The sequence below is a fragment of the Xylocopa sonorina genome, chromosome 9 (assembly GCF_050948175.1).
Source record: "Xylocopa sonorina isolate GNS202 chromosome 9, iyXylSono1_principal, whole genome shotgun sequence".
In the NCBI taxonomy this organism is placed as follows: Eukaryota; Metazoa; Arthropoda; class Insecta; order Hymenoptera; family Apidae; genus Xylocopa; species Xylocopa sonorina.
This window is the reverse complement of record NC_135201.1, coordinates 6,763,964-6,782,130: the sequence shown is the minus strand read 5'-3', so window position 1 is coordinate 6,782,130 and position 18,167 is coordinate 6,763,964. Positions and strand designations below refer to the sequence as shown.

General features: G+C 45.7%; 1 protein-coding gene across 15 annotated transcripts in view; it reads right to left on the bottom strand.

The window, feature by feature from the left end:
• Positions 1 to 1,940: 1,940 nt before the first annotated feature.
• Positions 1,941 to 18,167, bottom strand: part of Dnc (phosphodiesterase dunce) — a 219,903-nt gene continuing 203,676 nt past the window's right edge. For 14 of the 15 annotated variants that reach the window (XM_076901305.1, XM_076901311.1, XM_076901312.1 and 11 more), the window contains 6 exons: positions 8,020 to 8,113; positions 7,195 to 7,424; positions 5,162 to 5,425; positions 4,788 to 4,887; positions 4,051 to 4,712; positions 1,941 to 3,954 (listed from right to left, as the gene is read on the bottom strand). In XM_076901305.1, coding sequence (XP_076757420.1) covers positions 3,820 to 3,954; positions 4,051 to 4,712; positions 4,788 to 4,887; positions 5,162 to 5,425; positions 7,195 to 7,424; positions 8,020 to 8,113 — 1,485 coding nt within the window. In that variant the 3' untranslated portion in view covers positions 1,941 to 3,819. Of the gene's footprint in view, positions 3,955 to 4,050; positions 4,713 to 4,787; positions 4,888 to 5,161; positions 5,426 to 7,194; positions 7,425 to 8,019; positions 8,114 to 13,476; positions 13,622 to 18,167 lie in introns of those variants that run through there. The other variant, XM_076901314.1, reaches the window with a different exon arrangement.

Below are 18,167 nucleotides of genomic sequence, written 5' to 3'. Positions count from 1 at the left end.
ACGTTGGACTAAAAATCGATGGAATCGTAGTGAGAACGGAAGAGAAAGTGAAATTGTTTCGATGAATTCGAGCCGAGGGGGTTGAAATCTGGACTTCGAGGTCTCGATCGAGGGTTGAGGCTGCGACCATTTCGATATACCCATACTAACCACGCTAGATTAAGGATAGCCACGTGTAAAGGACGCCTAATACATTTTTTTACCGAACGAAAAAGAGAGGGAAGGCGGAAGGGTGGGGGATATCAAGTTTTATCTCGAACCATGATATAGAGTTAGGCGTGGCGGGGCTGGTGAGCAACCCTGCAAGCTTATCGACGTGGAAAATCGAGGCGATCGATACACGTTCCGTGCGCTTTGAGTCTCTCTGAGCAATGAGAGAGCTCCACGATGTTTCGAGTGTCGAACTTCGAGATTTCGAGCTTCATGTAAAACCCATGGATCCTCTGCGCGGCCAATGGCGATTCGCCGTTGGATCGAAGAACGGAAGGAGGGGAGACACACACACGAACTATTACGACGATACTTATTAATGTAAATGGTTTTTCATTACTATATTATAGATGTTACTTAATAATATATTTACAAATAATTAAGCGGGAGCTTGGTGGTTTTATTTTCACCCCTTCTCCACCCTAATCTCGTGTATCGTAATCCTTGGTAACTCTTCTCAAAGGATTCTGTATGTCCTCGAATTTTATATTTCGTTTTCATAGATACTCTTCTATGTTTTGTGATCTTCTAAGATCGCTCTGAGAAATTGACGGTGAATTATAAAAATGGCTCGAAAGATCTTCAACCCCTGATCGAAGCTATCGAGAAGAAACAAAGTAGACAACAGGATCCGACAATAAATATGTTTTATTACACATATATCTCGTACGAGGGTTACACGATATTAATACATGTTCATTTAACTGTCCAGCAATCAAACACGTTGTATTCAGTTTTTCATTTCATCATCATCAATTTGTTTTTTTTTTCATTTTCCATTTGTTACTCCTATGTTTTTTTTTGTCCGTTGCGATCATCAGCGTCCTATCGTTCGATACGCATCGTCGTCGTCGTCACCATTGTCGATCCGTGAACGTACAATCGGAGAAAAAAGGAAAAGCGCGCGTATCGCTGGCCGACGATCTCTGGCCGCGGTCACTGTCGCTTGTACGGGTTAAAGCGTCGCGATTAGTCAACGGGTGCAAGCTCTGCTACGAGGTAATATCATCGACACGGTTCAACGAAAACCATGGAAAGAACAATTCTCAACAAATCACGGGATTAAATCTACGTCAGGGCAAAGACAAACGAGGGAAAAAACGGGGATCGAGTTAGCGATACGCGTTTCGTTTGGACTCCCCCGTCGTTCGATCGGCCGTTCCCGCCCGAATTGCGCGACGGTCACTCTCGAAGTTGTACTTTCGACGAGGATTCTCGCGACTCGTCGATGGATCCCATGGAACAGCGTCAAATCGGTTCGTTTCGACTTATTTCTCATCGTCTTCTTCGTGGTTAAACGTTTAATTATCATTAATTACCAGGTCGCTTACGCCCTAAAGAAGATTCGCATGTTTTTTTCTTTTTTTTTATTTGTTTTCTGTTTCATCTCGTTTAACGGTTAATTCCTCAGCTTAATAACTAGTCGTGTACTCGTAGCCTTACTTAATTACTCTTAATGATCTAAGCTTGGTGGCCAGCACCAAAAACACTCAATAGATTCACTGCCTACGGACACAGATACGGGGTTCGCCTCTTTCTCGAGGAAGCCACGAACGCGCGCCGTCTTGTTTCGTTTGGGGCAGCCGATCCTCCCCGACCGGTCGATTTCGCTTGGAAAATCGTTTCTATCCTACTCCACCGACTCGTTAAGCGTTCGTTCGGTTCGTGTATAAAATAGAAAAAAAATATCGTAAAAAAAAAAGGTATCAGGTCAGAATGACTTTCATCAATTTCTTTTGTTGAAATTCGCGATGCCTCGAGAAAGAGAGCGAGAGAATCGACGCTCGACGAGGGTCGATCCCTTAAGTTTTGAGCGATTCACAGACATCCAAGCGAGAGAGTACTTCGTATTTCTTTGTCTCGATTTTTTTTTTTAGATATTTTCTTAGTACTTTTTTTTGTTCTTGTTTTCTTAGAGTCTCGTTTCGTTAACACATCGAGCTGCAAGGTCCTAACTAATTAATTCTCCGCCTCGCTGTTCCCTAAATAAATCTACCATCGCTAGAAGCCAGAACATGCGATGATTTCTCGCTGTATTTTTTTTCTTTTTTTTTTTCTTTTTTATTCGTTTTTTATCTCTTATTTTGGATGAGGAAAAGACGATCTTTCCGTTCGTTCATCGAACGACGAAGTGACTAAGATTACTCTTTGGTTAAAAACGATCGCGTCGTGTGTACGTGTGTATGCATTCGTGTGAACGCGAGAAGAAAGCATTCCGGACCGCGAGTCTACGTTAATTCTAATACAAACTTAAAGAAAAGGCCAGCCTTCTGCGTTCTATATTAAAATTAACCGCTCGTCCGCTGAGCAGCGTCGTCTACCACTTTCTATCCAGCACCGCCATCTTCTCCGAACAACCCTCGCCTCCACACGACATTCCTCTACGAGCTCTAGTCAGCGAGCATGATTACGAAGTCTTACGATTAGGGATAGACTTAGTCCTAGACGATATTAGGTAGCTGTCGAGGTGTGATCATCGGAGAACCAAGGATGAACGTGGAAAGCGCGACAACTAGTGCTCTCTAATGGTCTTCAGTCCAGTATTCTAGCCCCTGACCCTCTCCCATCGATATCTCACATGCTCGTGCATTCTCCAGCCATTGGACTTTGACTTCTTTATCAACCATCTTAGCCAGTGGTGAAGGTGGACGTGGAGATGGAGATTCGTACGGTCCATCAATCTGCACGAGGGTCAGCTGGCTGCGCAGAAGATCCTCCGAATCGTTGGAATATCGCGGCCAGGGCCGCTTGTACCATGTAATTGATATGTCAAGAAAGGATCCTATCGCTGGCGAGATGAGATTTCTTGCGTTCTCTCGAATCGCCTTGGTTTCTTTCTTCCTCCCTCTCTCTTTCTCTCTCTCTCTCTCTCTTTCTCTCTCTCTTTCTTTCTCTCTTTATAATATACAATAGGGGGTGGGACCATGCGAAGACAGGCCTTCACTGAACGGTCCACCTGGGTAGAGTACAGGTACTTGGTGAAGAGATTCGTGTCCTCCATTCGAGCCAGGGACTCGTCAATTCGGGACCAATCGAACGACGATAGAAGAAGGGAAAAAAAGCGACAATGGTAACGACGACGATGTTCCTCTCTCTATGGAGGATGGTCCACACCGTGGACGCTCTCGTTGCGCCTCGAACCAGCCGAGACGCAGCGATCTCGGATCGTAGCTCGTTGCTGAGACCCGCGTCAGCTATGGAGCGTTACGATCGCGTCAATGGGTTATCCTCCTCTCTGGTTTGCATTCTCTCTTTCTCTCTCTCTCTCTCTTTCTCTCTCCGGCTGATTGACCGCTCGTTGACGCGTCAGAAAAGACCCTTCGCGTCGGTCCAGGTCTGAACTAGCTGCGACTAGACGTTCTCACGTTTACTTTCTCTGTTCCTTCTCCCCTTCGCCTCCATCCTCTCAATTTCATCTTCCTTGTCTCCCGCGCTCCGCGAGACGAGGCTTCTTCCACCGTTCCGGGGACTGGAGCTTGGCCAAAAAGGTCAATAGGTCGACACAAAGAGACCTGGCCAGCGGCAGCGAGCTAGCTGTCACTGACGCACACGCCACCAGGTCTGCTGCACTTTCTCGTGGAGCTTCCTGCAAATACCCGCGAGCCTCCGTCACATCCCAGCCTCTGCGGCGTTCTCCTCCGTCTCACCGCCCCCCTCCTCGCTTGGCAGGGTCGGTTCCGCGGCTCCGCCAGTGTCGCTCGTTTCTGTGGCCTCGCCGGTTTCGTCACCCTCCTCCAGTGTCACCTGAAGAATAATTCAATGCGTTAAATCACCACAAATCTATCACTCAACCCGTTAATAAGGATCGTGATCCAACCTTGGATGCTCCAAAACTCTTACCTGGAAGTGTATCCTCTCAGACTGCTGCTCGTTCCCTTGTTGCTGTTGCTGCTGGTCGTCGGACGGTGGCGACGGGGGAATCATGGACTGGTACCAGTCTCGGTTCTCCTCTAACGTATCGAGGATATCCTGAGCGTCTGGGTGCACCAGATCAGCCCAGGTCTCCCAGAGAGGATGCACGATGTAGTCTATGAAACCGACCTGTGTCTTCTCGATGGTGGCGCTGTGCCTGTCGCACATGGGACTGATGTCCATGTTCTGCTCGCGTTCTCGATCTCCCTGGAGGAAGAACTCCTCCATCAACAAGCCTACCCATCGTCTGTAGAGTGGCAACGGTTTCGTGGGGTTCGACAGGTCAGCGCAGTGCACCAGGTTCTCCAGAACTTGGATACGGTCGGTGTAGTTGTCCAATAATAGCACACCTGAGCCCGCGACTTTCTTCGTCTCCACCATGGTCTTCAGATCGGCCAGCAGGGACATGTGCTTGGACATGTCCGTGGATAGGACCATGTCGATGACCATTTTACGGAGCGTCTGGCGTTGCTTCTTCGTCATGTTCACGAAAATGTCGCAGCCCTCGTTCTGAAGCAGCTTGAAGGCTACTGCCAGATGATGGTTCTCCAGAACGGACTCGTCATTGTACATCAGGGCCAGCTCGGAGCCTGGACGAATACGAGGTTACGTTAGACACGAGATACACTTGGCAAAAGGATCTCGACTAGTCGAGCGATACTCACTCGAGTTGATGAGGAACTGGTTGGTGAGTCCAGGATGATCCACGTCGTGAATGGTAGCCGCGAATAGGGCCGCTGTGATCTCCAATGGCGTGAACACGGACTGTAACGAGAAGAGTAAACTTCGATCAGCTAATTGCGCTGCAATAACGTAGTTGAACATCGACGAGTTCAAGGAACATTACTTAGCACCGATTCTCGATAAGCGAGGGTCCTAATTGCTTCGTTAAACAAGGATGTATCACTGTTATTGCATTTTTTAACTAGAAAAAAAGAATGCTTCCTAGTAGAGGGGAGGGAAGTACCTTGGGAAGTCCCATGGGTTGCGTTCAGATTGCGAAACTAACAATAGTAACAGCGATTGAATATGTATTAACCTCGAGTGCGGGCGTGTTTAGTAGCGTGTGGGTGGACTGGGTCACATCCGCTGCGTGCAGGCTATTGTGGAAGGGATTGTCCTTGACGTAGTGATCCTCCAGGGTCATCATGAAGGTGACGAAGGTCTTGGGCGGTATGGCCAGAGATTTGAGCAGATCCCGGGTCTGGAAGGCTGTGTAGGCGACGCAGGTCAACGGCCTGTTGTTGCTCAGCTCGCCTATCCTGAAGATGTCGATGCCCCACTTGTCGATGTCTGACAGAAGCTGCAACAGTCACGCGCATCGTGAGTCTCGGCCCCGCTTTCTCGTCGAACAATCGAGAGACGCACACGCGAGCGGGCTCCGCTCGAACTTTATAAATCGACCGAGCCAGGAGTTTGAAAATAAATATTTTGGGCAGAATATCCCAATTCGCGTCTGTTTATTACGATTCAAGCGGCGATCTTACAAATTTCGATCGAGACACTTCGCAAGCCACTTGCGAAATCAAATAACCAGGATTAGCTCAAACATTCCTGGGAACATTCTAGCCGTTCCGCTGCGCAAACAAACGGTGCATGGTATCCCGAGCCAAATAAGGAGTTGGAAGCCATTTCGCGACTCTGAGCTGCAGCGTGGGCGATCGAGCAACGGTTCCGCAGCATCAAAAGGACCGTCTCTTTAAAGCCAAAGAACACTGTCCCTCAGTCGGAAAATGGTCCGATTAACATCGAAAACGGGTCGCACTGATCATACGAAAGTTGTGTCTAGAACTGTGCAATTTCTCGAGTGCTCCTCGAACAAGTCACCTTCGCTGGTTCTCGCGGTACCACGTGAATCACGGTGCAAACGATGGTAACGATAAGGGATTCGTGAAACCGGGTTATAGTCGGCCAGTGACCTCGTTCCGAATTTTTCAACGTCTGGCACATGTTCGCGAGTAACCACGCGCCATTCACCTTTCGCCGAATACGAAGTCTCGTGCATGGATCACGTGCACGGAGCATGACGATGTTACTCAACTAGTAGAACCGGAGGAATTGGAGGTTATAGCTTTTATCGAGGTAGTCTCCTTGACTATTAGTAGTTAAAATAACAGCTGGAACATCGTTGAAGTATGGAATAGAAAAAGAAAGAGCGCGCGGACACAGCTGGTGGTGAAATCAGCGTAAACAAGGAAGAAGACGTCGCACGTGGAATCACGGAATAGACGCGACCGTCTTTGAACCGTGTCAGGGATTACACGTGTATCAGACCAGCGATTAATAATTAGAGAAACGACCTGGGATTAGTCGTGATACCAGCAAACGAGCGTAGCCTCGATGAATATCGAGCGAATCGCGAGATCCGATTTGCGGATCGCGGAGACCAAGGCTCGGTGATTGTGCGCCGCGAAAATTTAATTAACACGGATTTGGAGGTACTTTTCAATGGATTGCTCAAGGATTATCAGGAACGCGTGTCGAGATACAATATGCTTCGATTGAGATACCAAAATCCTTACCGCGAAACAGAGAGAACGGAATTCCGTGTAAAACGAGGAGCAATTGCTGGTGACACAAATTTGTTCCCCAACCTGTGATCGACACCACGATTATACTCCTCCTTCTCGTTATCAAGGAAACGTAACAGTGTGTTCATTATAATAAAACAGTTTCTTATGCGGCTCGACTTTGAGACCGGTTGTGCAATTGTTTTGACTCGACGAGGGACGCTGAATCCGTAATCGAGGCCTTCCGGGCGGCTAGAAAGCGCGCGGTACCGTTAATTAATTTCGCTTTCACGTTCTAGGAACCGTTTATATAATTCACGTGAATCACTCGAGCCGTGAATATTACTCAATAACTCTTCGTCGCGTGATTAACGGCCTCGTTGATACGCGCGCGGCTACATCCGAGTTGATGGAACGGGTGGCCAGAATCCCGAGAAGAGTTGAGAGTGATAAATGTAAACGCGTCAATTGGTTCGTTGGAACCAGCAGCGGTGGCGAACGAACCTGTTCCGTTCTCTCTGTCAGGTGGCTGCTCTAAAGCGAACGAAATTGAACGCGTTACCTTGCCAAGTTCCTCCTCGTGGGGCGTCTCCACACCGTGAAGCGGCACGCGTTCCCCTGTGAAGCTGTTCGTGTGCGTCAGGGGCCGTTTCACGCCGCTGATGTGGGACATTGCCGCTGGCCCCCTCTGGGCCCGGTCCTTCTTCTTCGCCGCCCTCGCGTCCGTGCTTCCGGTTGCCGCGACCGCATCTTCGATCCGCAGCGAGGGTAAGTCGAGCTCCTGTTGTTTGTCTGCGAATCGAGAGCGAACGGATCGTGATTTTCAGTGAAATAATCAATAACAAATCGATTGCCTTTCGTTCGCTCGCGCCTTATATTGTGCAGTATCGAGAGATATCGATTTTTAATTGGACTACGAGATAAGAAAAACGAAACGGTTTATGGCGCGTTCGAATTAGCTCGTGGACGAGGGCGGGATCGCGCAAACAAGCGTTTCGATTCCTCGTTCCACGAGCAAACAGGAATCAGCGCGAGACAAAGAGAGCAACACGCGGGATGAGTGATCGCGATATATGCGCGCGTACATTTACGGCGTCTCAAGGGCTCTTAATGCGTAAGAGCCTCCGAGAGCTCTCTCATTGTCCCTGGTAAATCTGCTCCGGGCTCACGACCTCGACTAAATGGCGAATTATTTTTAGTTTTTTTTCTTCCTCGCCTTTTTTATAGTTCCACGTGTGCCTGGGCTCGTAGTCAATTGTAAACGAACGGTTGAAATCCTTCTTTTTTTTTTTCTTTTACTCCCGCGACCAATTAAAGGGAATTCTCTGATTGGCAAAGGATCGAGGGGCTACGCGGTGGATTTTTTTTCTGCTCGAAAGAAACTTACCAAGGAAGGTGCTGCAGATGTACTCGGATATCTGGTTGCCAGATTTTGAGGACTCTGAGAAATGGGACAGCTCCTTGTTCAGCATACGCTTGAACTGTAATCAGAAAAAGAACGTGATTAATTCGTTGATCGAATTTCGAAACAGTGAGAACAATTCGATAGAACGAGAAAGTATTGCTCAATGGTAAATTACAAAACACTTGAACCTCGTAACATTCGAAACGTAAATCCGTTCTTAAATGACCCTATCCTAAATTCTCGTTCATTCACCAAAAAATAAGAGAAAAATAAAAGTAATAAATCGTCCAGCGATAAAGCTGAATCCACAAACATGAAAGAGCAATAAATCTGAGGAAAGAAGAAAGAACGAAAATCCCAATTGAAAGACGAGAAACGATCGTCAGGAGGATAAAAGCGAAGAACGAGAAAGAAAATCGAGCGAACGAAGACAACGAATACTCCCGCGTGCTGATTGGCTGGGAGAGCACCTTATCACGGAAAATTTACAATATTTGCGCGTCTCGCGTGAAGTTTCGACGCACATGCGTGACATCACAACCGCAGACGGATACGCGCGAACAGGTCTCGTGAAAACGCTCGGGAGCTGGCAAACAGATCGCTGCACCGCTTGTTTGCCCGCCTCGACGTGCCTTATCAGCGAGCGTCTGAGCTTGGTGGCAGCCGCTGAAACGGTTCCCATCTGATCCAAGGCGATTACGTGTTGCACCTCGCCGAATTGTGACGCGGAACGGCGCGGAAAAGTGGACTGACCTGTTATCGAATCGACTGTTTCGAGGAACGAGACACACCTCGGAAGCCGTAGGATCTGTTTGCACGGGAGGAGCTTCCACAGCTGTCGCGTGCTCGAGCTGTGATAACGTGATCGCTCAATGAGTCTCGCGGCCAATTTTTTCTTATCTACCTCGTCGTAATTTATTGGCCAATTGTTCTTTGTATCGCTTCGCCTCTGATTCGTTTCATGTTTCGCGTTTGCGAGTGTTGGGTGCTTCGACTTGGGTGCTTCGTTGTGTAACTTGCACACTTTCCGTCTTCTTCCTTACTTGTCAAGTAAAAGATTCTCAAATATCCAAATTTTCATTTTTGAATTGTTTGCTTGCTACTCGTCGAGCGATCTCGCGATCGCTTCGAGCAATAACGAAAGTAAAATTTCTAGAAAACTAATTAGGTTATCAGGTGTGAACCGCGCGCAATAAATTATCGAACGACCTTTCACCAGCACTCTCGAGTCGATCCTAAAAAACATAGAGCGCTAATGCCGGTGTTCAAAAAAGAAGACGACCACGCGTTGTCATTAATCAACGTCGCGATCGCAAGGATCGTAAATAAATAAGACTTTAATTTAAGCGGCGGGCAGAGAAAAGGCACTCCCTTATCAATCGACAACGAAATTACGCCACGAACAAACGGGAATAACAATTCTTTTAATTCCCGCCAATAAAGATCCACGCGATAGCGATTTTTAACAACCGCTCGAATCCAGATCCACCGGACGCGTATTAACAATGCGATTGCATAACGCGGAGATAATTAGAATATTTATTCAACGCGATTGAATCATCGATAACGTTACGGATTATCGTCGCGCGGGATTAAATCCAGCGCGGATAATTCGTCGCAGAGGCCGACAGAATCCGCGATCGCCCGATAATGCCGTTCGATCGGGTCGATCGATTCGAGATACCAGTCGACACGCGACGTCATCGATATATTTTATCGCGCAAAACACTTCCCATGCCTGGCGATAATTTATTCTCCCGGTAATATTTATTTCTTTACTGGCGCGCGTTCCACGTCGTTCGTTTCTCGCGGCGCGACGCGTTGAGGATGGTCAGGGTGCGATTATGATTCGTCTATTGGCGCCACCAGCGAAATAACCAGAGTTTAGAGTCAATCGAAGAGACCTTCGAACGATATTCTAAAGAATGACCAAGTTTTCGGTTAGAAATTCGTTTTCATCCGATTGTAGAACGATGCGATATTAATGGACGCAAGTATTTAAAAGAATCCAAGTTCAACAGGAAGTTCCGCCGCTGTCTATCTATAGAACCGCGTATGCAAATATTTAATCCAAGGATTGCAATCTGAGAGAGTATTATTTGTAATTGTAACATCGCGCGAAGACTTGGTCTAGACCAGGAAATCTAATTTAAGAGCGTACGATTCCTTTAAGTGTACAGCTGTACGAGTGCTGTGTTAAAAGTGCAAAATCGAAAGCGTTATTCAGTCTAATTATAAACGAAGATAATTATCCGCAAATTTTTAAAAAGAATCCCTATCGAGTCAGTTCGTTTTTTAGTTAAATCTGTGCTTTCTGCGATAATTCCCAAGTCAATAACAACACGGTAACGTATCTGCTCGTTATGACGTGTTTCGAGTATAGTTGCGTTACCATTGATGACGTGCAACGTGGCACATAAAATTTTCTGGTGAATTTCCATAAAGAGCCCCTTATCTCGATAAGCGGAGGTTTCCCGTATCTAAGATCTAGCGTTAAGTAAATTTGGAAAGTTCTACGAGTTCGAACCCTGGAAAAGTACTACTCGAGTCCAAAGTGGACGAAATTCGGATGGACTTTCGTGCAGCACGTATTCGTAGAATGTCGAAACACGTCGATGTATTTTTAACAATTCGTCGCAATAATAACGCTTCGTTAAAAAACGTACTCGACTAGTTAAAAATAGAAATTAATCTCTCTTTCGATAATTGAATTAGATGAACGCGAGAGATCGTTCGCTGGTGAACGACGCAAAGCAATTCGTTTCGACTCGAAGTTATTCGTGTTTGTCCACTCGTTGTGCGTGCACGTACGAGAGAAAAAGAAATGCAAATCGTTTCTCGATCGAATACGTCACGTAATGGGTCGACGTTAATCAAGCATTTTGATTAAACGCTCCCACGACACCTTTATCGCCAAGTCGATTGATAACTCTTATCGTTACGATGACTTTTACGAACACTTTTTTCTTCGAATACGTCGCGAGCGTTGAAATATCTGGACGAGGAATAAAAATTACGAAGAGGATCGTTTCGATTGTGTTACGATCTGCGACGCGATTGAAAATAGCGGAAGAGCGTTATCGATTGTTTTCGCGAGCGATTTCCAAATCGCGTCGAGTGTGCCTCGAGTTCCCAAACACACTCGAATCGAGCACCGTTCTGCGCCGTTTCGTAGAAAAATTCATATCCCGCGTGAAACGTTTGATAGTCTAATCCGTACCCTTGTGTTTCGGTAAACAATGGAGATAAAACGCCGCTGTTATCTGATTACAAAAGAAAATCCAATCAGAATGCTAATAAATTAAACGTCTAATTTCTGAAAAAACTGGAAGCCTGCCAGGTCAGATAGTCGTTTCATTGAAACCAATGCCCAGCCATTTGAATATTGGTCAACTTGCAATAACACGTTTTTGCTCCACTTTTTCTTCCACGTACTTCTTTACACGCGAATTAATGATAACCGCCATCATTATTCATCGTTCCTATGATCACACGATAACTTTTACAAAATGTTTTCACTCAGTCATACAATTCTAAGTATCGAGAGCATCGAGCGCAATACTTTATCTTCGATTGAAGAAAATCATATTGCAAGTATTTAACGAATATCACGAAGGAACGATCGATACTTTAAATAAGTATGTTCGAAGGTGGTTTCATACTTTAACAGGTGACTAATTGTCAGATTCGTCGTCTTATCGTTCTTTTTCCGGAACCGTTATCGTCGAGCACGTAGCATTGTGTCGTAGAATATTAATGCTCGTTTGCAAAGGAGAGCGAATTTTCTAAATAAATTCGTGTTCGAGATGCAACGTCGCAGTTGGAGGTTAGAATAGAGGAGCGGATCGATTTTTGAGCGCCCACCTTGCCCTCGTTACGTGGCATTGAAGGGCCTTGAGGCTCGTCGAGATATCGATCGTCTCCACGCTGGCACATGGCAGATCGAGATTTCGTATATCTCCAAATCCGCGGCCATTGTCTGAAGGATTCGACTTTCGTCGGTTTTTTATCGTCGATGGTAATCCATGGAAGCGTTGGCTAACTTTGTTCTGGAAAGTTTCCCGCGAACAATACCGCGGACGGCTCTCTATCGAAAGAAGAAAATTAACGCGATAGCGACAATTTGATTTTCCAATTTCGATGAAAAAAATCTTATTCCTGCGTCGATACTCTAATCGAGATGCGAGCATACAATTACACTCGATCAGACTTTGGAATCGACTAATAATATATATTTTTTCTCAGATAACTAATTTTTTTTTTATTCATCGCGGTATTTTTAAAGTCACGCTCCTACTGAATTTAATTTTTGTTTCTTATCTTATGAAATGTTTCGAGAACGTCATCGATGCTTATCTGCGGATGAATAAAATTTGCATCCCCACGGTATCGCCAGATATTATCTACTAATTAATAATAGGCGAATGATAATTTCAGAATGAAAGTGCGAATTACCACGACATGTTCTCGTCATCGCGAGCATTTATCGCGAAACCGAGAAATGGAGTTAATCGACTACGCGATCCGTCTGGAACACTTTTTTTTTTATCACTCATCAATAAGGGTCAAGTGATAATTGACTCTGCTCGTACACGAATTGTCTTAAAATGTTCGAGCGTCCACGCAATCGAGTCTCCCTTCTTTATTAACGAATGTAGAGCTCCATGAAAGCAGTGGAAGCGTTCGATCGAGAGCTCTGTATCGGTTAGAATTTCCATATCGTTCCGTGTTAATTGGCCCTTAGAATTTTCGACTGTTCTCCAGAAAAATGATATCTAATCGTCGCTCGAGTTATCTCCTCGACCAGATATATTACAAGCCTGTTCAAATGTTAACCAACGATGCTCGTTTTATCGGCGGTTATGAAATCCTCGGCAACACTTAAAAGGCGAAGTTATTGACCAGGTGGAACATCTTTGGGTAAACACCTCGAATCACGAGTCATTACCTCAGGTCTTAATTTAATTATCAGAAGTTTAATTATCAGCTTAACATATCAATTTCGTTAACACCGTGTAACTGGCGAGGATTATCCGGTTATCTTTGAACAACTGTTCCACGCTGCTAGTCTTCTATCATTCACAGTCCAAATTTTTAATTAATCCTCGAAGCAAATTGACCTCGCACAAGCTACGAAACTAGTTCAGTCGTCACACATTGCAGTGAAAAAGTGGGATGATTCATTTCATGAAAAATTGCTGACTAATCACCTAAGTCACATGGCAAGAATACCTAATTAGAACTCCATTAGTGTAAAAATACGACGCACCAAAAAGGGAATGACTAACATTCAAACATATTCCTATTTTAGATAGACTAATTTCGAGAATAACTTCCACCCTCGACTTTCTGAAACGTTTATGGAATCCAGCAAATGTTACGCCTCCCAAATACCATTTTGTAACACAGTAAGTGCAATATCCTGGAACACTCGATTACCTGAACAGCTACGATGCTAGCCATGGCCGTGAGATCCGCCAGGGTCCTCAGATAATTGAAGTACCTGGCGTAATCGTCGAGACTTCCGGTCGCGAACTCAGCGTCCGTCTGTTGGACCATCTTCCCGGTCTTCCCGTAACGGGTACCACGAAAGGACGTCACGAGTAATTCCAACACAGTAAAAGAGAGCCAGCAGCACGAGACGTTACCGTCTGCCAGCTGAGAACCGCGTCACTTTCACCTCTCCTTACCCTGTCTCTCAGCGAGAGACAAAAAGCGCACTATCTACGAGTCAGTCTTCGATACTCAAACGGAAACAGTCTGTGACTAGAATGGTTCCAAGTTCGTCAGAAAAAAAAAAATGAAACCAAAACAAGGAATACCACCAGAAAATGTCCACGAATCGTGGGTACACTCGATGTACCCAGGAACACGCGAATTTGTAACTGTCACGATATCTCGCGGCGAACGATGCACGTGGAGCGCACTTGAAAAAAGCGAGTACGTGATTCACCGCGTACGAATAGTCCTGTACGACTATCAGCGAGTTGCACTTGCGCCTCTGAGCGGGACTGCCAGCCGAAGTGGATGTCGCTCGACTGCTAAGCGTGGTCTACGTGCCGGTTTCGCCGCGGCCAGCTTTTTATCCGGGGCAAAGTTCCGCGGCTGTTGCGCGCGGACGATGGAAGGGGCGGGCGTGCACGACGCCGCGAATCGGCCGCGGATGGAGCCGCGCGGGCGAGGAGGCTGCCAGACGGTAGCGGGGCGGATTTTCTCTCGCGAATTTCGGGGCCACTGACATTTTCCAACGTTTAAACTCTCCTCGTTCGTTAATGGAGAGATCCAGGAAGTGGCCACGCCACTTATAACGCAATTACGCTTTATTAAACGAGTAAGAGCGGAGGCAATAACACAACGATTGCAGCGATACTTGCGATAAAGTACAATGCGAGAGGGGAGGGACGAGTTGTAATTAGATGAGTGTGGACAAACGATGATAAACAGTATCGCTAAGTACCTTTAACGACGAGTGGAATTGCTGCGAGTTGTTTCCATAACAGGAGAAAGAGGAAACACGGTGCGATGGGGAAATAGTTGCAACGTTAACGATAAAAAATGAGGAAGATAATTGTATCCGCTTAATGTAATTCTATTATTACGAGCGAATTGTTGCGTACCCCCAGATGCTTGGGGGATAAGGGGCCAAAGCTACCGAGAAACATTCCGCTTCCAATGGCAGCGTCGTTACAGGTAATTCCTAATATTAGTAATAGCAAGAAATGCGGATAATAATAGTGGGGAATAGCAAACACCTCTGACGTGTATTTTCGGATGTTGTTCTTAGCGTGAGATTGTTCCTCGTGTGTAGATGTGTAGCCAAAGTTAAAGGGAATCCCGTCGATTCGCGTGATCTCTGGCACCTCGTTCAGTTTTTGGAAGCAACGATACCTCGAACCCGCCCTCCTCTCTCGAGAGAGAGCTTTTATTTTTAAATTAACGTCTTCCATTTAGGAAATTCAATCAGCGTACAAATTTCTTTCGCGAGACCCCGAAAAACATTCCTTGTTTTTACGCCAGCGTGTAAATTGTACGCGTTGCGACGGTGTCTTGTTTTCCAATGCAGAACGAAGTGGTAAAAAGAGAAGAAAAACCCTGTCGATTCGGACGGCGAAGTTTATCACCGAAGATTCAAGGGAAACGGCGTCGATTCCATAAATCGAGCGACCACTTTTCCCCAGCCCTGATATCATCGCCCACGAATCCACCTGACTCTCCGCGAACGGTCCAGCGGACGGGTCCTTCGCCCCACTGGCGCTCGACATGAGTCAACCGGTGGTTTCGGCGAAGAGGACCGTCTATTTCGAAGCGCGAAATCGTCGTTTCGCGTCGAGGGACTCGTAGGTGTCTTCGTTGCCTCCTAATTAGGAAGTGAGGAAACGCGCCAACGGATATACGAACGTTGCACATTTTTGGTCCACGGTGTATCGTCTCGATTCGAGCTAGCGGCGACGCTCGTTACGAGAAACAGTCTTATTTGGCGTTTCATTTCTCTCGAAACGTAATATTTGCCGTGGAATTGATTCTTGGGAATCGACGAAGAATTTATCGTCACTTCCTGTTAATTGGGACGAGAATTGTACGTCAATGATGATTTTTCAAGCTCGACGATTGCGATAAGAAAGAGAACGCGATATCGAAGGAGATTTATGCTCGTAGGAAGCAGATGATTGGGGGAAAATAATTTACGCGAAGAAACTAATTGTATTAGGTTCTCGCGCGCAGAACGCTTTAGGCGATCTGTAATTGGGGTTAAATCTACGCTGAGTGTACGTGACGTTGTGCACGCTCACTGTGCGCGATATCTCGAAATGCTAAATACGACGATGTAACGGACGGACAGATAATTTTCCTCCCGATTACTGCTCCTCTGGTTCGCTACGATCGTATCGCCTCTGAGCTCGCAAATGGAAAGTCCGAGCGAGGCACGTCTTCCCTCGAAGCGTGGACTTCGAACCTTTGGTACAAACAACCATCGATACAATCGTGCACGTCAATTGTTAGAAGTGATTTTTCAATGAATTTTACGATTTTACAAACATCGATAAATATCGTCGGACGTATTAGTTTGAAACTGTAGCCAGATGTTTTTCAAGACTCTGAAATATTGAATATTCTTCGCGCGAAGAGAATTAATTAAATTTACGGTCCGTACACAAGTACGAACGAATTAAATGGCTGCCATTGACGCAACGAGACCATCGAAGAATTTCGTCAGAAGCGAAATGCGAAAGTTGTTGGTGAAAGGAAAAGAGCGTCGATGGCTCTCTGACGCCAATGGCGATCCACTTCCGGTCCTCCGTGCGTCCTCAGACGCTCCAAATAAACTTGCAAGCTCCCCATCATGGCTCCCCGGAAATTCCGATTTCACGTAGCCATTAAATACGCGGAAGATGATTCGAATTGTCGTTAAACCAGGTGCACAATCATTCTTACGAGTTACGAGCGACCTCAGCGGAAATCCTGAGATAGAATTCCCGATTTTTGGAAAGTCGCGCAATTCTCGTGCATCGTACGTTTTTTAAATAACAAATTGCGCAAATGCGTCAACGGGAGCAATAAAATAGCAGATAAACAGAAATAGTAAACGATAACAGCGATGGTCGAATATTTATGCAGTTGTTGTATCTCGAAATATGCATTCTATATCCAGCTAGAGTATGCAAGCAAATAAATAAATATGAGCGATTTGGCAAAATAGACAATAATAGAAAAACTATTAATAACTCACTGTAGAATTGTTCTATGGGCGGATCTAACACGAGTTCCAGTCAAACATGAGTGAATTATGTTAGAAACATACACACGTGCCAACAACTTGCGTATTCGCAACATATTTCAGTTTGAAAGTCAATAGCTTTTTTAGGACCCCTTTCGCGACGACTGTAATAGAGGAACTCCAATTAATAAATTATTTCCAACGATCCTGATGGCTACGAATCGATTTCTGTAACTTTTACGAGTACCAGAGGCAGTCTGGAAACATTAACGATTGGCGTCGAATAACGGCACGAGTTCCGTTCGATTTTTCTGCAGTCCTTTCGAGCATTGAATGCATAATAAATATTGTAAAAGACGAGGAACCCGGCTGGCAGGGAAAACAAGCGATTCAGTGGTCGATAACAAAGCGATTGCACGGTGTTTCAAGTTTCTCTGCCGGAAGAATCGACGAAAGAGTTATTTCCTGTCCACGTACAACGAGAACCGATAATATCTGTCACTGTGGAATAACGATTTCTTAACGCGGAATGGCCACCCCTTTGTTTACTGCGAATCGTGCATTCGAATCAATTTTTTTCGAAAAATCTGTTTTTTCATCTGTTTTGATTGTAGCATTAAATCGTAGCTTTACATAACGTCTCCGAGTAACATGAAATTATCATATTGAGTAATTTATCTTCTCACGTTACTTAATTCAAATTATCAACACCGTTTTCTAATTGCTTCTACATGACGATTCCAATTCGTTTTTATATCTCGACGGTATTTACGCATCAGAATCGAGACGCGTTCCCATACCGATTACTCGTGATTGGCAAGATTTTCTTCTGACAGTTTCTTTCTTTCCTGTCAACGAAATCGCGCGAGATACGATAAAGGGATCGCTCTCGTCCAATTTAAACGCGAGGGAACACGCACTGGCAATCTGCGAGTGCACGAGAAGTCAACGAATCGATCAGACGAGAAGGCGAAAGGGACACGACGCGGGTATCAGCTCTGATTGTTCACGCGGTGGACGCGTGGCGAACGAATTGCTGTTAGCATCGATTACACGGTGCGTTGGAGAAGCAACTGTCACGAGAATCGCATCTGGCGCATGCACGACTATCGTGGAATCGACGATATCAATAAACACTGCTCGATTTTTCGACATCACGATCGACGCAATGATTTATCTGAACGCGTGTCGAGGAAGCCGGAACGAACTCGTTCGAAACGCATCGTCGCTGTTGCATAAGCGTGCGCAGACGTCGTGTCGAGGATTCTAAGATCGAGCATCGTTTAGTTTTTATTAACAATCGATCGTGCACCACGAGAATTGACCTCGAACGGTTTAAACTGGAATGCTTTGGTAGAGACTGTCTACTTATACCCATCGCTACGTCGCGTTTAAATGGAATTCTATTCGCGCC